General features: G+C 49.6%; 1 protein-coding gene across 1 annotated transcript; it reads right to left on the bottom strand.

The window, feature by feature from the left end:
- Window positions 1-443: 443 nt before the first annotated feature.
- ASB1 (ankyrin repeat and SOCS box containing 1) lies at window positions 444-15,167 on the bottom strand. Its single transcript, XM_052791875.1, is given in 8 exon segments — window positions 444-5,504; window positions 7,424-7,809; window positions 12,296-12,598; window positions 14,592-14,738; window positions 14,899-14,938; window positions 14,941-14,985; window positions 14,988-15,098; window positions 15,101-15,167. Coding segments are annotated over 8 exon segments (1,233 nt in total). The 3' UTR covers window positions 444-5,370.
- Window positions 15,168-21,450: the final 6,283 nt, after the last annotated feature.

Raw genomic sequence — 21,450 nt, forward strand, 5'->3', positions numbered from 1 at the left:
CAGCAGCCACCTTGCACTGCCACAACCTGCCACGGCACCCTGAGGAAAGGGCAGGCCAGCACCGCTGAGAGGATGTGCAAGCTTGGAAAAGGGATTTGAAGGGGTGAGGAGAGGCTCCAGAGGAGGGGGAGCCTCGTCTGCACATTCACCATGGTTTACATTTTGATTTGTCTGCCATATCCCTCCTGAAAATTGTCCAGGGGTGGCAAGGCAGGAGCTGGCAATGGTGCAGGAAACCACTGCCCAGTCCCTGCCTGCTTGCCTGTAAGCCCCTTGCAGGCAGCACGGTTCTCCGGCCCCCTCCAGTGGCTACAAAACATGCAGAGAAGTCAGCTACAGAGCAGGATTCAAGCTTTTGGAAATCCCATCCCTGCTCTTTGCTACAGAGAGCTGTACTCCTCCTTCCCATGGCGAAGCAAATAATTAAGCAGACAGCCACGCTCTTGCACTAGAAAATCTTTATTCAGTTACACATGGATCCAGGCCCACCACAGATACCTCCTATCTGCTCTCAGATCTGATCTTGCTGCTGTGCACAATCATCTTACCCTGGGCAAAGCCAACAGACCACTGATGAGCACTTTGTGAAGTGGGACTGTCACCTCTACTCTGTCCTGGGCAGGTTCTTACACTGCTTTCTTCACTGAAACAGGAAGGGCTAAAGAGCTGCTGTACCTCAAAGGCCAGTTTTGGTTTAAAAAGTGCTTTACTTAACTTTGGGGATGGGGGAAAAAAAGAAAAACAAAAAAACCCACTTCGACCCAACAGATGCTGTTCTTCTGCCTTTTGCAAAACTCCCCAAAAGCAGGAAATTACATTTGGGTACCACCATTTCGTGCTCTGGAAATCCCCTATAGCAACAAAGACAAAAAGAAAGTCCACATGAAAAAGACTGCTTTGGATCTGCTTTGCTTATTCCAGATCTGTTTTGGTTCTTTAACCATTTTCCAAATCTTGTTATCCCATCCCACCCATGCTTATAGCAAGGCCACACAATGTACACTTTATATATAATGCACAAATATAATAGGCATTCTTCAATATAGGGGAGGTACACTGCAGAAATGTTTAATTTCCCACCCATGACTTCACGATACTCATTTGTTATTCATGTTAATTGAGCATGTCCCATCAACAACATGATAAAAAGACCTTTACAAAAGAGAATGCTTTGCTACACAGGAGGAAATGGTAAAGTCCCAGTTAAGGCAAAAATAAATGCTGCTTATATAGTGTGAAGATACAGAATATGCACATATTACTCAGATTTCATATTGGAAGACTGCTGTTTCTGGGATTTAAAAGGACAGGGACAGCCAGAGGCTATAGGTTTTGGCCCTACAGGATAGGACACTGTGGTATATGAATATCATGAATCTATTTTGAGATTCATTATTATCTCTCTACAATGAAAATTCCAGACCTTCTAAGTCTGCGTATTAAACCACTTCACTTAGGCAAAGCTGGGTTTATGTAGCTTCAGTAACCAATGTCCACAGGGACTTACTCTAACAGTAACCTTTGCACTTACAGCTTAATATTATGCAAGTTGTCCCCCTGAGTTGGACTCCCTTCAAGCCCTCAAGCCAAAAGAAAGACCATCCAGGTTTAACAACGAGACCTCTGCAAGGAGGCACAGTCCCTCAGTTAAGATCAGAGTTGGATGGGCAGTCCAGGCAAAATGTCTCCTGCACTTCAAAGCTTTGATTCTACAAATGTCCAAGTGATTGACGAACTTCAAGCTTGTTTGCTACTGGGTTGGGAGAACCATCCTTTGACCTGTGGATCAGGGGCTGGAGATATCCATGGTCAGGGGAATCCTTTGGACTCCACATCGGTTGGATTTGAAGACTCATGTAGTCCTTCAAGCTTGAGGTCAAAAGAACTACCCATACACAGAGAGGCCAAAGTCCCCACCCCCAGTATGGCTTGAGCTTACCAGTGGGACCTACAAAGGAATCATATCAGTACCAGGTATTGACTCTGTGCATGGGAAGAGGGTGCTCTTTGCAATTTCACTCCCATGGGAGTTACGGTTCTGGGAGGGAGCACAGTTACTAGACTGGTCAGGGTGCCACTGGCTGGCTATCCATAAACACACTGCAGGACAGTGTCCAGGCAAGGGCACAACAGTCAAGAAACCAAATACCGAAGCATCTATAATTAAAATTGTAACAGGTCATCTGCAGAGGCTTAGCTTTAACTATATACTTGAGTTACATCAGGCACTTAGTTAACAACTAAATTCTCCACATTTCTTTGGGCCACCCTCCATCATTCACACCATGGCGTTTCACCATAGTTCATTCCAGGTGGAGCCAGCTCTCCCGGAGCATATGCCTTCCACGTCCATCCTACCACCTTCACCCAAAAGGCACTAATGGATGACCGGTTTGCAAAACTGCACAAACAAGTAAAAATCAAGGGGAAAAAAGTCAACCCAAAGAAGCCGCTGCCATGGCATTTTCTCAAGACAATCTACCTCGTTTTCTGCCTCCATACACTGGAGCTAGAGAATATGTTCGGCCTGTGCTCCTGCAAAACATTATGGTTCCACCGGCAAGGTGACAAGAGGCTTTACAACCTGTTTGCATCTTTCAGGCATGTTAACACTTCTATAAAGCAAGCGCACAACTCTCAGGCAACAAGCTTATGGGCTGCCCTGGCCTCCAGCATGGTGAAAACCTAAACCATCTGCAAGCCTGAAAAGGAAACAGTGCAAAACTGCTGCCTTCTCACCTTGAAAGCACGCCTACAGCTACATATCCTTGCCATTATATCTCACCTGATGAGGGTTTTGAAAGTATCCTTTGCTTTGGTATCTGAGCACTGAGTGTAACCACCACATTTTAGCCTGTTCTCAGCAGTGCAAATTGTGCCACTTATCCTAAAATCAGTGAGTAGAGCAATGTAAGGGGCCAGCCGGACCTTCCAGGCCTGGCCATGGAATTGAAATAACAGGAAACAATCAAAGACTGCATTTTTCCTGCCCTTCCTCCTTCTCTGAAAGCATCTTGGAAAGGCACGTGTTCTTCAGCAGATAATAAAACATACAAGAAAGTCCATTGTTGCTTATTGAACTCCACCCTAAATACAATCCATAGTGGGAGGAACAGAAACTGAACTGTGATTTTGCATTAATGCCTCTGGAAGAAGAACATTTGGTAACCAGTGTCAAGGCCTATGGGGCAAGTCCATGGGGCAGCCTTGAGGATCTGCTCCTATAGTGGCAGGATAGCCAGGGCTGTCGGCCAAAGGCATTTGAAACTGAAATGCAAGGCAGCTTAAACAACCCCACTTCCCTGTTACTGCAGCGGGTCAAGGAGAGAGCGACCAGAGCTAGATCCCATTCCCAGGAGGGGCTGTCTTACTGTCCTTGCCATCCCATGCTGAACTCAGGTTCTGTCTCAACCTGCCTCAACAACAGGTCCCTAGGCACTAATACCATACAATAAATAAATCCCCAACATCTTTAGGATCACATCTGAAAACATACCCTTGCCAACTCCATGAGCATGGGAAGAATATCTGACAAAGAAAAATTGTCCAAAAAATCAACTTACAACACAGGGACTAGAAAGAACTTGAATCAGTAAAATAAAAGCAAGTACCAACATTACCTGAGTTTTTACCCAAGATCCTGAGGGACCATCATCTCTGTCCTTCTAAAGTTGCTCTTTTGACAATGTTTCCTATGCAATGACTACGTTGCTACCATTAAGGAGCTGGCTGACCCTGAGATCCCAATGAAAGGCTGTCGACTCACTGCAGAATGACACTCTTCTGTGAGCTTGTGACATGAAGGTAAACAGTAATGTAGAGGCACTGGAAATCAAAGGAGCCCAGGCTGCTGGATGCAACACTGCGTTTAGAAGCACATAACCTCCTAACTCTTCAAGAAAAGACAAAAAGTCCTTTCTTCTCCCTTTTCCACAATGCTGGTAGAAGCAGTATGCAAACAAAAAGACCTGTTAAGTGGATCTGGGAGGGTTTTCTGTGGTCATACTGCCACTGTGGGATATGGAGTAAAAGGTAAGTAGGAAATTCCTATTTCTATGTGACTATTTCATTGTCAGCTATTTTACCGGGCCTTCAATAACATCATAATCACTGCAATAATGCAAGCAGGCAGTCTAGAGATCATTTTGGTGTCTTTTTCTTCATAATCACACAGATATATTCACAGGCATTGCATCAACCACCATCCAGCACAGCAACACAACAGTTTAATTTAGCAACCCCTCCACTGTTGCTCCTGGTCACTTCAAATATTCAAACCCATTTTAAAGTGAACAGAAGATAAATTTAGCCATTGCTTTTCCAAAAAGTACCCTAGAAACCTTTCAGGTTCACGTGCTGGCTTCATCTGAGTATCGCAGTCCTTGTCCCACCACCACTGCAGTGGTGACTGAACTGTAGGGATCACATCCCCACAACAGGCTGTGTAGCTATCAGTTTCCAGAGGTGAAACTACCTTTTCCTCTTCTCTCCATGTTTTCTCATTTGTGCTATGGCAGTGGTCACAAGACTTGACCCAGTCCCAAGCAGTCGGGAGGAAGACCAGCCAGCCCCTGCCTTGTCCATTACAGTGCTGGAGGGAGAGCCAAGCTGCCACAGCAGATCTGGTGCTCTGTAGAAATGACTCAGACAGGATAGGATTACATATTCTGCTACTCTCCCATCTGTGCGATGGGGCCTCTACACAAAGAAAGCCAAGTCAGCAGCTACCTTGCAGCACGTAGAGACACGGATACAATTTCCCGAGTAACACACAGCACTGGACAGGAAACTTGGATGCATTTCACACCAGAAGAGGACAGAAGAAAATACACCCACTTTTACAGCAGCAATCACAAACTTCATACGGAAGAGAAAGGCCAGGTACTGGCGGCAGAAAGAGAAGAGTGCTGTTGTAAAACCGTTACCAATGCAAGGAGAGACTCCCTTGTATGCTACAGGAAGAGGAAAGGCTTAACTACAGACACTTTCCCCACGCAGAAGTGCGACTGAGACCCAGGGTGTGTGTAACACAGATCAATAACAGAGGTAGAGTCATAACAAACAGACATATGCTAACAGCTATAGGATATATTGTATTTGCTCATGTAACAGCCACACACACTTACCGGCCTCAATGCCCAACCAGTTGCAAACAAGAGATCACCAGTTAGATAACCAGTAACTTAAGAATAGACACACAAAATCACTGCACCCTAAATTTGGAGAGGAAAATCACAGGGGCAGGGAATTATGTGCACTCCATGAGCAATACAGTATTTCACTGTGGGGGAAGGGTTAGGATTGGCACCTGGCTTTATCAGCGCACTCATTTACCAAATCAAACTGTCCCGGAAAGCAGCCAGTTGCCCTTTAACTGTGTTCGTGAAGTAAAAATTGTTTAATGGGGTCTGGGATTGGAAGGATATGGATCAGATCCAGACGAGATTTGCCAAGTATTCTTCGTACAGCTATGCGGCAGAGAGACAAGAGGCTCCGGGTGCGGCCTGCAATGAAGAAAGCAGAGAAAAACTATTGAGGGACAGAGAGAGGAAGAGAGAGGGATAACAGCGCGTAAATTGTGCTGAGCTCTGGCTGACAGCTGAGGAGCCATTTACCCCTTCCAAACGCCGAGGCCACGTCCTGCACAGCAACACAAAGGCAGTGCAGGAGAGCTGAGCATGCACAAATCCTCCCTGTCAGGAGGTCAAACCTTTCGGCCAAAGACTTGGAGCAACGACAGCTGTCACACAGGCAGTTTGGAAGGGCAAGCTGGAGACTGCATGGGGTTGTGACCATGTAGGCAGACCCTGCATGACAGGGTTCAAGAGATCACTGCCAAATCCACACCAGGGGAGGCTGTGAGAGGCTTTATACTGTTCGGATCATTTTAAAATTATGTGGACCTTATTTTTGCTCTAAATCGCCCCTTGGGAAACAACAGCATTGATAACCACCTCAGGCCTTATCCCAACTTTCTTCTGAAGGCTTCTTTTGAGTTCATGGAGAGCTCTTCCAGCACAGGGACAAGAGGATGGTGGTGTCCATGTTGATTCAGGAACTGGACCTCCAAGGCACCGCCCCATTATCCTGCATGTTCTACCTGAGGACTCCCACTTGCCTCCTAAACCCAGGCTTAATGGAAACCACCTGCTCCAGCTTATGTGCATCTCTTCTCAGGAGAAGTCCAGGCAGGCTTAAAAACCAGGCACGTGCAAAGCTCAGTAACTTTGGGTGGGGGCTGGTGGTTGTATCCCACACCCTGAATCCCTTTCGAATTTCTCTGGAGTTCAAGAGGGAAACACCACTTCCGACCCTGGTGCAAAGCCCTGGCCTTCACCAGCTGAGCCTGGTGGTTTTACGAGGTGCTGCCCTTGCTGGAACAAGGGTGCGCACTGTATTGATGTTGCTTTTGTTATAAAAGGAAAGAAATAGCAGGTAAATTTAGGCATGTTCAGGTCTGAGGCTCTGGTTTACTTCTTTTGTAACTTACTTGCTTCCCAGAGGATGTTAAATTTAAAAAGCCAGCTTTTTCCCACCTTTTTCCACCACCACCTGAACTCCCTCCTGCCACTTGCTACCACCATTTGTGGCTTTACTTCCCAAGCAGCCTGTCCAGATTACAACTGTCTCTTGGGTCCCTCCCTGGGCCACCCTGCAGAGCACACGGTCACTCAAGAACAGTGAGTGCGCATCTGCATGGCTTTGGAGAACTGGATCTCACTGGATATGTCATAATCCACCTGTGGTCGGCATATCCAACGCCCAGCTCTGATAGGACCCCACTGCCTAAACCTTGCCTCAGGCTGCTGAGGACATGGTTAGGCAATGGAGAAGAGCTAGGAGAAAGATAAAAAAGGTCAAGTTACAGACAGAGGTTGGGCTGCTGAGATAGGCATCATTGGTAGCTGAAGAACTCAAGAGGGAAAACACCACATGAACGTCCAAAATGCAACAGAAGAAAAACGGGAGTCTAGCCGGAGGTTTATGGGGAAGCCTTTGGGTTGAGTCATCAGTGTTGACAGAGCTGGAGGCAGGCAGCAGCTCGGCAACACTAAGGATCCGTGCCAGAGAGCCGCAGAGGCCAGGCCCACGGTCCTCTCCTGCCTGATGCCTGCCTGGCCAGCAACAGCTCTTTGGGAGCTATATCAGGGGTGGTGAAGTCATTAACACTTAGCTTAACAGCTTGTTAAATCCCAGTTATCTTTTTTGTGTGTTAGAATTGCTTTACACTTTTAAGTTAGGTATAACCTGTTTACGCGATCTTTTTGCACTTGGCTGAAGGCACTTGAACAAACAGACCCAAAAGAGGATGGTAACACCCACCCTAACAGCTCCTAACTACCAAATAAACTCTCCAAAGAGTTCTCCTGAATGCAGAGCTAGATAAAACCAGTGCCACTTCAGTTAAGTCAAAGCCACTTACCCCTTGCTTCTTTGAACACCTGCAGAGCCTCAGGGTTGACTTTGACCCTTCCCGTGGATTCAACTCCCAAGGCCTCCACTTTCACCAGGTTCAGATCTGCTCCAAAGTCAATCAAGAGGTGGACGAACGCCGCCTCACAGCCATGCCGCAGGACAGCGTCCATCACACAGACCGGGGAGCCCCGGGAGAAGCCTTGGATGTTGATGGGCCCGCAGCAGTTAAAATCTGGGTTGGCTCCAGCCTGGAGCAGCAGCCGGAAGCACTGGAGGTTGTGGTAGGCAGCGCTGATGTACAGCGGGCAGACCACCAGTGTGGTGAGGGGCCGCAGAGAGAGACTGGGGACCCGGGAAGCGAGGTGGTGATTCACATCCACGTCTGCGCCATACCTGGGTGGGGGAGCGAGAAGAGCAGAGGTTTCGAAACAGGGGCAATAGCACCACAACTGCAGCCCAGGGTGACAAAATGGCAGGGGATGAGGCTGAAGGACACCCGGAGGGTGAGCACCCTGCCTGTCTTTGGTACCTCTGGGGCCCACCACCCAAGAACCGCCTATACCTACCCTCAGATGGACCTGGCGGGGCTTCTGAGTGAGGATGCCATATCCAGCATGGTCTGATCTTCAAGAAGCAAAGCTGTTTCTCTGCCCGCAACAACCCAGGCTTCAGAGAAAGGAGGAGCAGCTGAGGAACATCTTTCCTTGCCCTCCTGAAGGATGTGCCAAGCACGGCCTTGGCACAAGGGATGGCTCAGCCCTGAGCCAGCACCATATAATGCTGGATGCTAATGAGCTGGCTGGGGAGCCGGGATGTTTCCAAATGACTCAGTTGAAGAGATGCAGTGAAATAACTTCCCCACCAGGATAAAACAGGCCAAAAAGCAATACAGGCAATTGATCTGACTGTCACAAACAGCAGGGAAATGGAAACGGAAATCTGTGCTCAACAGCAAAACATATATGACAAAATCCTGCTCCCGAAGGAGCTGGGGTGGTTGAAATCCCATCAGAAATCCCATCAGGGAGTCAAAAAGAGGCCTTTTCCCTAGTATGCAGCTCAGCTGAAGGGATATACCCACCAACTCTGAGCATGCAGGAAACTGGAAAAACACAAAATAATTGTGTCAGACCTTCCGCTCTCCCCATCCATCCTGCACAGCTCCATTTGCAGGCTATATATTATAACAGATACCGCACAAGAGATTACAGTTCACTGGCCAGCACTCCAGACACTGAAGGGAAGACCTCCATGAGCTGCAGCAGCAAACCTCTCAAGCCTTTTGCAACTGGCTCCTGCCTCACCCTACCCCACAGAGAAACCCGTACCTCACATCTTCGCCGCATGGTGCCATGGTGTCCCAACTGCTCCATGAGCCCTGCAGCCAGAGTAAAGCGGGCTCGGGCTTGCTGTGGCGCAGAGAAGGCATGCAAGCAGGCTAAAGCCCTGCTCAAAGGACATCAGCATCGTCATGAAACAGAAGCAGCGCCCGCAGCATACTTCTTTTCGGTAAGTACAGATGGCACTAAGTTGTGAATGAGCAGAAAACAAGGCTTATTGGCTTTGGTTCTTTTCTTTTTTTTGTAGGAAGTGAAGAATGCAGCCAAATAAATGGGAGCAAAAAGGCCGAGTGTCACTCTCTGGAAAAGCATAAAATTTGAAAAACGGCAATGCTGCGGAAAGAAGAGATGGCAGAAATAAGCATTTATTTCCCCCAGGCTGGGTAACACCCAAGCAATGGGGACACTAACTCCATTTACCTCACATGCAGCTTGGATGGGAAGAAGGAGGAAGACAATGCAATCCCCTGAGGAGTAGCTGGTTTTAACTGCAGCACTGCAGATGCTGCAAAGCCCTGTCCCTTCTCTCCACAGAGGGATAAAAGGTTCCCTCACTCACCAGTCCCCCTCCCAAAATTGCAGACTGAGCATTCAGAGAACTAGATTTTTCTATCTTCCTAGATAGCATTATATTCCTCTCTGCAGTTAATAAAACAAGTAAGGAAACCACCTGGGGACAAATCCTGCCTCAAGGCAAGCACAGCTCTTGCTGAACCCAGTAAGGGCTGGTCCTTATCCAGCAAATACTTAACGAAATGCTTCAATTCTGAGGATGGGAATAGTCTCATTTAAATTAAGCACACACAGAACAAGGGCCGAGGAAACTATGGCATGCAGTGTATTTTTACCCCAATGCACAAGATCTCCCAAGCACGAACATCTTGCCTGAGATCTCAGGAGACTGGTGGGGTGGAAAAATGCAGGAAAAGGACGGAGCTAAGCAGTAACAACACTGCCAAGTGCAAGCTGGTCTTCGCACCAGCCACAGGACTGAGCTTTGCTTTCCAGGCCAGGCAGCTGGCCCAGGCATCACTGTGCACTAAGGGGACATTCCCATCTTTTGGGGACTTCCACAGCACTTTGCTGAATCTGCATCACTTCACCTATGTTGGAGCACAGTGTGCAAAACAAGAAAAGGTGTCTGTTCTCCACAGGCAATCGCACGTGTTCCCTGTAGATAAACCTCTTAAAATCAGACTACACAAGCATTTGGATAGAGGCATCTGTGCTGCTGTGGGACTTTTGTAGGGCTGTTGTAGGGCCACTGCCTCCTATGGCCGTGATCCTGACCACACAGCAGGTATCCCTTCATTTCAGTCCTTTTTTTTCCATTGTTGTCATCAAAATTCTCAGTAGAAAGCCCCAGTTCAAAGCAAAATACAAAATTCTACTTTTATCACAGTTAGGCATGCACCTGAGGCATCAGGGTAATTTATCAGATCTCCTTTTCACCGTTTTAGTGTGGCAAAAGAATCTTCTCATCCTTAATACACTGGGTCAGCCCTCAGTTACACTGCAAATACAGTGCAACAGTCCGATCCCATCGCAGCATGATCACATCACAAGCTGTTAGGAAAGTAATCTATACCCTGGCAATATAACCATAAATATTTCCGCCAGCCATCTTATAAAATGGATCACCATTCCATAGCTATGTGTGTATTTACTATTATTTGATACAATTTCACCTATTGCTTGGTTAGCTGGTTCAGCAATTGTAGTAGCATTCAGGAATCCTGATTGTGCTACCATATGATTAAAAAAAAAAAAAAAAAAAGAACCAGGTGATGTTTAGACACCTGCAGCAAGCCTGACTGGGTTGGGCTTTCTCTTCAGGACACTGAGGCCCTCTCGAGCTGAATATGCTGAAATGTTTCCTTATATCTCAGTAAAAGTGTCCTCCTCAGTGCATTCCCCCTGCCAAATCCTTTAGATCAACGTTTTCAAAATCTCTGAGTGAGCTTTGTAACGTAAGACTGCATTTTAGAATAAGTGATTCTGAACAGACCTGTGAAATCTGTACTCTGAGATATTTGAAATTTTGGGCAATCTGACAATTTGGTATTAGCTTAGCAGCCTTGGGAGAGACATTGTCTAATAAAAAGATACTGGACAAACTCCAGTTAATTTTTAATCCTGAAAGTTTTCCAAAATCTTGCTTTCAATATTGCTGGCAAGGCATCCCAAGGAGTAGACACATAAATCAATGCATCAGCTCTCCATGTGCTGCTGAAATACCATTTGCTACATTTCACCCTGCCTTAGCAGATATACTGGGGAGATTCTCAGGAATGCAGCATGTGAGCTGAACCCCGTACCAACAAGCACGTGGCGATGGGGATATCATTCTCTCAGCTTCCTGAGAAAGGAGCAAGGAGGGAGGATCAGCTCCCCTTCTTTCTACTTGCCAGCTTCCTTAAAGCTGCACTTGTATGAAAATTACCTTCCCCACAAGCAAAAAGGAAAGGAGAAAAACTCCAAGTATTTTGAAATTTTTCTGTTCAAATCCTTTTGCTTGTTATTTTCTAGCATTTGTGGTCATTGGAGGGACTCCTTGGAGAGCATTTCTGTGCGAATCCAAATACACATTCTTCTACTATTTCTTTCTACAACCTGTATTTTCCCCTTATGATCCCTTATTATTTGGCATCAATGGCCCATATAGTTGCTCAGCATAGTCCCTTATACAAAAAGTTTCCAATTTAGAAGGAAGGAAGTATCAAGGCACACAACAGAGAAAGAAACTCAAGTTTGCACAGCCTACTGCTAGACCTTGAGCCCACTCACTGCTGGTGCTGCAGAGGAAGTTTCCTGAGGGACAGGAGGTCACCAGTCACCCACCACCCAGCTAAGGTTACTGTTCATCACCTCATGGTGATGGCCATCATTCCCTGCCCCAGAGATGCCACCCCTTCAACGGAGCTGTGCATCAGGTGTCTGGCAAGGGGAGACTGAATCAGATGCCACAGAGGGTGTCCCAGTGATGGGCAAACACCAGGCAGCCAAGCACAGTCAGTGCCGGTGACAAGCATCTCTCCTCCCGAGGACAGAAAACGGTCAGAGCAGCAGAGCTAAGCAAAGGAGAGATGCGTTTCCAATTTTTGGTTCGCTGGGGGATCCACCTCACTCATAAATTCAGCCAGGGGCAGGGAGCTGGCAGTCAAGATGGAGGTGGGAAGGAACGTACTTTGTAAGATTTGGATCTGACTGAACAGTGGATGGTGAGCTCAGAAACGGAGACTCCTCTCTTGGGCTTTTTGTCTTAAGAGAACAGGCATGGGAGTCACACAGCAGGGCACAGACCTGTTGCCAGGCCCAAGCGATGGGGAATACAAGGATGTCCCTTTGGGCACCTCTCCACCCTCTCTTCTGTCCACCTCTTGGCCAGCATCACCAGGCCTGTGGAGGCACTGGGCATGCGAGGAGGGAACGGATGCTCTGAGCCCCATGGGGGAAAAGATCCCAAGGAAGGAAGAGAGGGAGGCAGAGCCACCCCTCTCCCCATAAGGACCATATCCAGCCCGCACCCGAGCTCTCACCTGATCAGCTCCCGGAGGATGTCTGCCCGGCCCACACGCGCCGCATGGTAGACAGGGGTGCTGCGGTGGTGCCGGCTGCCGTTGGGGTCAGCCCCAGCTTCCAGGAGGATCTTGGCACACTCGAGGTGCCCGTTGACCACGGCCACATAGAGGGCGGTCTGCCCCTTCACATCCACCAGGTCGATCTCAGCCCCTTTGCGGAGGAGGAAGTCGACGCAGGGGCCGTGGCCAGCGGTGGCAGCGATGCGCAGCGGTGTGCAGGGCAGCCAGCCGCAGCACCACACGGACTTCTCGTTGATCCGGCTGGCATCGGAGGGGGGAAAAGCGCTGGGTCAGAGAGGGCCTCCTGCCACCTTGCACCATCCCACCTACCCCAGCCCCAGAGGAGGATGCTGGGAGAGCCCTAACAGCTCGCTTGAAGCTTTTCCTCCCCATTTTTGGCACTTCATAGCAGCCCTGAAAAGCTCCTGCCAATAACCTGACTAGGCGCTGCACGTGGGTAGCCAGAGACGACAGCATGTACCAGAGTAGCGCCTGGAAGATGGGCTTTATCGCAGCTCTGCTGTGTCAGGAGCTGCACATACGCACAGTGAGGGACAAACCCTGCCTCAAAACATAATCAAAATTACCAATAAAAAAAATAAAAAGCTCCCTACTCCCTTTTTACAGGGAGATGTCCCAGATCAGTAGTGACCAAGCTGGGGACCACAACCATTTAATTCAAGCTGCTCCAAAGGGGGCAGAAAGTCAGGAAAGCAGCAGGGAAACAGCAAGAGGACACAGGAGGAGGGGAGCAACATACGGAAATGCAGGCGTACATCTGTATCACACCACTGGCAACATCCACACTCAGCCAGGCACCATGGGATGACATAAACACAAATCCAGGGAAACTCAGCCCTGCCAGCAAGGAGTAAGCTTGGGAGGTGCAGCCATCCTGCACTGAACAGCATAAGTAGGCCATTAGCTTCCTTGGTGGATGGCTGTACTGGCCTAAGAGCCTTTTCCAATTTATTGAAAGAGATGGCTCTGGCTAGCAGCTGCTTAGACCCCCTCTGAATTAACCTGTATTAGTTGTCATGCTCATCCAGATCTCAGGTTAACCCTACAAATCTCATAAACGTCCAGACCTCACTCACTCTCTGCAAATCACTGCAGGTACTGTTTTAGCAGGAACACACAGAGAGGAAAGGATTTCTTTAAGGCCAATGTAGGCTGGCGAAAGTGCTCTTTAGCCAGTGTAGCACTGGATTTGCTCTTCTAGCTCACTCCATGCAGGCCCACGTAACTGGTACAGGACAAAGCAGTTTTTATACAGTGCATTTACAGAATCTGCTAGGAGAGCAATGCAATGCCACAATTTTTTTTTTCAACCATGTTTTAGGAAGAGGAGTAGTAGAAACCCCACATCATGCCCTCAGCTGTCAAATCTTACGATAAAAGTGCTCCCTTTAACCTTGGAGATTTGGGGACCTCCACCCCATACCAACCCCCAAATTCAAAGAAGTCACTTCTCTGCTCACTCCACCACCTGCTGTGGTGGTGTGGGTCCAGCCCTCCTCCTCCCACCAAACTTTGCTTTTTCCTGCAAGGATGGATGCCTGGCCCTGCTGCCACAGAGCTCCCACATGGCGTGGCAGAAAAATAAGGCAAAAATCTCAGACCAAGGGTCCGAAGAGCCCCAGCTGCCCAGGTGGCAGAAAGAGGGGCTGGCTCATTGTCATTTTTGCTGAAAGGACACTTTTTTTGAGGCTGGGAGACATTTTGCACTCTAAGCAGTTTTCTCCACGGTGCAGGAAAATTAATTAACTGTCCCCATGGTCACAGACTTAGCGCTGGGCAGATTTTGTAACATTGGGTGTTTCAGATTTATATTTGATTGTAATCCCTTTTGTATGTTTTTCCCATTTTACGTAGGCTCCTATTTTCACGGTATTACATTTCTGCCCTGATCTGAAAAGAGCTCGTGCTCGGCCGCCGCACGCTCGCGAACTGGCTTGAGATTTGCCTCCTGGGAGACCACGGTGGGATGATCTGGGGGGGGGGCGAGCGGAGCATCTTCCCAACCTGACACCTCTCCCGTAAAAACGGAACGAGAAGGGGTTGGGTGTCTCCAAAAGGAGCAAGCTGTGGGAATGGTGCGGGGTGAGCAGCCCCAGGGTTGTCAATAGCCAAAATCCTTGAAGCGGGACCTCGCACCTGGTTTCCCCCTTGTCCCCGTGAGGGTCTCCAAAGGCAGCGCTGAGGGTGCGGGCAGGGTGGGGTGCGAGAAAGGCCCCCCCCCAGCCCCCCTCACCTTTGGAAGCTCTCCTCTTGCAGCAAGCTCTTGAGGGTGGGCAGGTCCCCCACGTAGGCCGCGTCGTGCAGGCGGGTGTCCTCGCAGTGCTCGATGGGGTGGTCGCAGAACTGCTCCCGCAGCCACTCCTTCAGGTTACGACCTGCGCTGGAGAGAGAGCGGAGCGGAGCGGAGCGGGGAGGGGGGGAAGCCGGGTTGAGCCCTGGCCCGGGGCGGGGGCTGTCCCGTCCCCTCCCGGCACAAGGCGACCCCGAAAGGAGCCCCTGCCACAGCGGCGGGCCCGCAGCGCCGCCCCCCCCCACGTTACCTGCCTGCCCGCCTGAGGCGGCGGGCGGGTCCCCGCCGCCGGGGGGGCCGCCCTCCGCCATCTGCCCCTCGCCCCGCCGGGCCGGCTCGGCCTCCCTCCCCCGCCGGCAGCAGCGGCCGCCGCCGCCCTCCGCTCCCCGGGCCGGCCTGATTGGTGCCTGCCGGCCCGGCGGCTTCCTGCCTCCGCGTTAAGGTGGTTTTCCCCGGCGGGAGGAGGGCGGTTCGCCTCCGCTCCGGCAGCGCGGGAGCCGGGAGTAACGCCGGAGCCATTCCTCCTTCAGACCCGCCCCGCGGCGGTACCTCAGCGGGAGGCAGGCTAGGGCGGCCCGGCCCGGCCCGGCTCTCCCGGCGGCGGCCCTCAGCGCCCCGAGCCGGAGCCCTTAGCCCGGCAGAGCTCGGTGGCTGGTAAAGGGGCCTGGGGGCTCCTTCTTCCAGCAGCGGGCAAAAATGGAGCTGGTAATTTACAGTGCTGTCCCCACTCCCTGCAGCAGCCTCACGGCCGCCACGTGCACCTCTGCAGGAGGGATACCAAGTGTTTTGAAAGCTGGTGTAGCGCAGCGTTTTGCTTTCCTTAGGCTAGACAAGGTTTTCCACAGCTAAAAGCTGCAGAGAAGGTTTTAACGTGATCGTACCCTCCTGATTTTCCCCGCAGCGCTGCTCCCGGGGCCGTCCGTCGGGTTGCCGCAAGCCTGAGGGAGAAAACAGGCTGTGTGAGGGTGGACAGAGCTGCAGCGGGCTGGGAGGGAGCAGAAAGGCGAGCCGGTTATTGAAAACACCACCAAGAAACGGCAGGGTCTGAGCAAAAAGCTGCTGCTTTGCTTAAACCCCGCCAGGCAGCCTCAAACGTGGCACCCAAAGCTGCACTCTCAGAAGGGAGCAGCAGTCCTGTTAGGCGGCCACACGGGCACAACGTTTTGGGACTGCGAAGGGAAACCACGCAAAAGGTCCGCAAGGAAAGCGGGTCGCACCGAACCCGACCTCCTCCAGCAGCTCGTCGTGTTGGTGCCCTGGCGCAGGGCCGCTCTCCGAGTGTTTGAAACACACCCTCGGCTTCTGAGCACACGTTGTCGAGTCCCCAGTGCCAGAGGGGAATGGTGGTAATCCATCTAGCTTTCCTGCAGCTCCACTCCTGCTGCTCCGTGGCAGGGTATCAGTCTGCAGACGCCAGACTCTGGCTGCAAACACGGCTTCCTGTAAATGTTGTTATTTGGGCTCGAGCGATCCAGAGGAGAGATCTGCAAATCGAACCTGTTTGCCTTGCCCAGTGGAAGATCAAAAGAGGAAAGGAATCGGTGGGATTTTCAGAAGCCATTGGTGCTGGCTAGCACTGCCACCTTCCCCTGCCTGCAGTCCTTATGCCATTAGACGAGGCAGACTTGGGGCCAAGAAACGTCCCCTGGAATGAATTGGCTGCCGGTCTGGAAACCTGACTCTATGTCTGTTTGGCCCTCCTTGAGTCAAAGGGACCAGATCTGGAAACCAGACAACAGGGCTAGGTAGAACTCCACCCTCAGCTTGGTCAGCCCATGCTCCCCCACGTCTGTGAAGGGCTTTCTAGGATTGGGATGGGCTGGGGCTGAGCTTTCTGAGGTGGGCTCGCCCCAGGGCTGGCCTCTCTTTGGCAGATGCCTTTGCTGAGTTTGCAAGCGTCCCGACAGAGCAGACCCACCACCCTCCAGCAGGCTCCTCTGCATTCCTTCCTTGGTTCCTAACCCCAATCTACAACTGCATCCAGCTACAGAGGCTCTGTGTGACCCCCCCTCTGTGTCTGCTCAGGGGCAGGGAAGCAGCCATATACATCTCAGTTCCTTGTTGCTGTGCCTGATGATAGCGCAAGACAGACCAGAGCAGCTTTCTAGCTGTTGCATTGTCTGCAGCCCTTACACATTTAATGGGACTAGATTTAATGAGCTCCTCCAGCTGCAAAGTGTTCTGTTGGACTGCTGGCCAGCCACAAGGTCTCATCCAGAGGAAGAAGGCATGTTAGTCCATGGGCTTTCATACACATGGCCCCTGACCAAAAGCCATAATGCCTGTGTGCACAAGGGGATAGTTAGTGCAAGGGATAGAAACCTTTGTACTTTAGTGCCTTCCCAGCCAGAACGCAATGCCAGTTTTCAAAGCTCTCAGGAACAGGCCACTTCTGCTCAGCACAATTTTTCTTTAGAAGAGATTTGTTTACTCACTCTGTGTCATTCGGAGCTGTCTCTTCTCTCTTTTCCCATGGGTAAAGCATAGACAGGCAAGAAAGGGGAGCAGAGGATGCAGCAGTGTTTACTTGCAATATGGTAGTTGTCCCCATGGACAAAGCAGGGCCCCAGAGAGGAACAAAGTGGCTGGTAAACAGGACAGACGAAGCTGGAATGCCAGTGTCTGGATTGCTTATGATTTGAAGTTCATTCAGTTCTTCTTGCAGAAAATGCCTCCATTTAACCCCTCTGTTCTCTCTCATCCACGTATTTAGGTACTTACAGGCATGCTGCAATGAAAGGCAGAAAGCTTTTACATACCATATCCCATTATACTTTCTAGCAGAAGTTTGTCTCCTGAACAAGGCTTTTCTTCTCTTTTTTTTTTTTTTTGGGGGGGGGGGGTGTTTTTGTTTTCCTTAAATGCATGTGAAAACCAACCCATCCCAAATTGACCTAATGAGTTCTTGTACAGGGGTGGTGGAAAGGGAGTGACTGCGATTGCTGTCTCAGCCTTGGAGATGGCCAACACTGGGAATCTGTAGGTATCTAAGAGAAATCCTGTGAAGAAATACAAGATAATGTAAGTCTGTATCACTCTGAGTGCAATGGAGAAATGTAAATTCACAAATTTGCATTTGGCCATGTTTGGAGAGATAATTTTAGGTCCAGCACACCTGACTGCTCCTACCAGACATATCGCTTGCAAGCTGAGGGCGTAGGCTGTGGGCAGCCCTGGCTGCAGTTCTAGCCTGCCCCACCAGGAGGTTGGACTAGATGACCTCCTGAGGTTCCTTTCAGCCTGAATTATCCCAAAATCCTAATAATAATCAGCCAATGCTTCCTGTAACTGGAACAGTGCTGAAGTCCATGGACTGTTTCTAAAGGCTGCAAAAGGCTGTTGCTACTTGTTTGAGGAACACCAGGCAGATCCTGCACTGGCACAAGGCAGCCAGTGGAATCAGGATCTGCTTGCTCCCTGTTTTGGCGCACATTACTTCTAGAAACCTGCCCTGTCCAGGCTCACCACCAGAAGGGAGAAGCAGCCAGGGCAGGTGAGTTTACTTGGCCTCTCTTCCCTCCGTGGCCAGCAGTTCATTATCTGTGGGTGGCCTTTCAGGCTGTTGCACTGATCCCACCCCACTTGAAAACTGATCCACCCAGTAATTAGGGCCTTCAACTCTCTCAACAAGAGCTTCCAGTATCTAAAAATAGCCAGTAATTCAACACAGCCAACACACACTGACTCGGTCATTAGGCAAGACCTTTTCTCCAGCTCCTAACACTGAAGCAATGAAAAAGAAAAAAAGTAAAAACAAAAAAAAAAAGCAAAGAACACTTCTGATTCTCCGGAGGAGCCCTCAGCCATAGCAGCTAGCTCAACCATACCTCCACATGCACTAACATTTCCCACTGCCTCTCCTGAGCAGACACATCCTCCCACTTGCCATCCTCTCCCAACCATGCTCTTCATCCTCCAAGTGAAACGGGAAGTTCACCCACCCCGGTCCCATCCCGCTCCTGAAAACAGGGTGCTGGATCTCCATCAAGTACCACTCAGATCAGAAAGGAATCGGCCCATCTATTGGGGCACTGCTAGAGAGTCCCTACCCCACAGGACCTGGGCATGTGCCCTCCAACCTGCTCCTCTCTGCACAGCCCACCTTCCCATGTCCCTTGCCACCAGCCCCCACAGCCCAACAGTGGTCTGCCTCCTGCAGGGTGGCAGCCCCTGTGAGCAGCATGCACTTGTAAAGATAATAGCACGGGGCGCGGACGTACAAAGACCCATGGCTTAACCCTTCTTTCTGCACTTTGTCACTGGGATTATTGCAAACAAGAGTTTCCAGTTTCAGGGCTGTGAAAGCCCCCTCTGTGGACTTAGAAGGTCTGTCTCACCTGAACATGGTGGAAGAGAAGAGAGGAGGCAGGGGTGAACTCCTCTTAACCCACTGCTTTTCCTTCCTGGAATTAAGCCAGTGGTTTCATTTAGTGCCAGAGTGCACAGTGCAGGACTGAGAAGAGAAATGCACCTCCTTCTCTCTCATTTCTGGGTTATCAAGGACATCCTGAGAGTCTTGCAGCCAGGCTGGGCACTCTGTTCTGTGACTGAAAAGGACAATTATTTATACCTGGTGCTAAAACGAGTGGTTAGCCCCACTACCACCACCACCACCTCCAATGCCCTTTCCAGAGGCACCACCTTTTAAATCCCCCAAGGTTCCTCCCAGACCTGCCAAGCGGCAGAAGAAAGCTGCATTATGAAATACTTAGCAATTGTAACTGCTTCGGTGCCAGAGTAACAGTCAAGCTGCAGACAGACAGAAAGAGACACAAAGAGACACAAAGAGACAGAAAGAGACACAAGGAAGGGAAGGGAAAGGGAAAGGGAAAAGGAAAGGGAAAGGGAAAGGGAAAAGGAAAAGGAAAAGGAAAAGGAAAAAAAAGGAAAAGGAAAAGGAAAGAAAGATGCCATAACCATAACTGTAATTCACACTTAGCTCAGTCTATAAAACTTCTCTCTTAATGGATCTAAGCCAACAGCTTGAATTTTTAGTGAACTCTAAAGTTAAGTTGCCCTGGTGATAAATGCATCTGTGGGGAAGGAAGGGGGGGGGGAAATCCCCCGTCCCCCCATTTTTAGCACTGCTCAACATTTTTCTGCACAATTCGTATAGTTTCTAAAGTGGACATGAAGACATGCATTAACAAGGTGCTGCAACAGAAAACAGGAATGAGAGATGGGAGGAGAACTTAATTCCAGCATCCAGGACTGTCATTAGGACTGGGGCTGTAATCACAAAGATGACAACAGATAGGTTGCTTGGAGTCCAGTAAGTTAATTATGCTGGAAATGTGCCTTGACATGCCTAAATGTGACTGTCTTGAGGGAAGAGATGCATCATCTAGCTGTATTTTGACCTTCCATCAGGTGTCCAGGACTTTGCTCCTTCAATCCTGACCATGTGAAAGTGGAGGATGTGGAGTGAAGATTATACTGTAACACCACTAGAAAATCCCACCTATCTGTCATCTTCAGCATGGCACAAAATGAGACAGAGATGAACAGTAATCCTGCTGCTCCCAGCAGACTGGTACAATCAGTCCTGCAAGTTGGGAAAGAGGGTTAAAATCGAGTAAAGAACCACCAGGATAAACACAGGTAAAATCGATAGCCTGGATGTAGGTACTGGCAGGTCATGAACACCTCACCTGCATGGGGGATGCCAGCCCCAACACGGTCCCAAAAGAAAGTTTACACTGGCTTCACCATGCAACGACACCATTAAGGAAAAATGGCCAAAAAAAGGTTGTACTGCATACTGGTTGTGCCCAGAGAGGTGTGGGTCACACCACATCTCTGATCCTTGCATGCTTGCTGTTTAGTACTTTTAGCCTTGACCAGAGGATGCCTGTTTATAAGGAAACAGGACAATAATTGTCCTACACGCCCTTTTAATTTCTCCCAAGAAAATTATGGGACCACCTGAGAGAGAGCAGGATTTCATGCTTTTCTCTTCTTCTTTTCCTAGCATTTACTTTCATTAAGGGCATGAAAAGCTCCAGCTCTGGAAATCCTTTCCCAGTAGCCCAGTACTGTCCTGTGGGAACTCCTCAGGAGACCCTAGCTCAAAGCACAGAGGACCCAAGGAAAGGCCTGCATCAGTCCGATCTCTCAGGCAAGCCCAGCACGTGAGAGAGGAAGCAGCCCATACTTTGGCCACAGGTCCCCAGCCCATGGAGCAAGCATGCTTGTGGGTATTTACTCTCCTGGGCACATTACTGTGATCAAGCCGTTATCATCAACAGTTTGAAGCCGCATCAGAGACATCCCCAGCATGAGGCAGGGGAGGAAAACACCAATGGAGTTTTTATCACCATTTTCCAGAAGAAATGGCCATCTGGAGCCTTCCTCTGATGGCAGATGTGGGAATATCAAAGGAGAAGCAGGCGCCTCCTTTACCTCAGTCAACAAACGAAACACCTCCTTGCAGGCAGGTTAGAAAATAACATAAAATCTGCTGAGGACAAGTTTCCATTGACGGCAAAGAGCTGCCCAGAAATGAGTCACACAGGAACATTTCAGTCAAACCTCCCCCACTCCCACCAGGGGATTTGCAGACAAAAGGGATTTATTTATATTTTTTGCTATTTTTTCTCTTCAGAAAACATTCAGATTTTGATGGGAAAATAAAACTGGAAAGCTTTTTTCCCCTTCATTTTTGCCCTTTGAACAACTTCTTTCACCACTTGTGTGGAACTGTCAGAAGAAATACCTCAAGGAAAAGCAAGAGCAGGAAAAAAGAAAGGAGCTGGAAGAGCTTGGGAGGAGAAGAGTTCATTTCCGACATACACAACACATG

Source organism: Harpia harpyja, chromosome 7 (assembly GCF_026419915.1).
Source record: "Harpia harpyja isolate bHarHar1 chromosome 7, bHarHar1 primary haplotype, whole genome shotgun sequence".
Taxonomy (NCBI): domain Eukaryota; kingdom Metazoa; phylum Chordata; class Aves; order Accipitriformes; family Accipitridae; genus Harpia; species Harpia harpyja.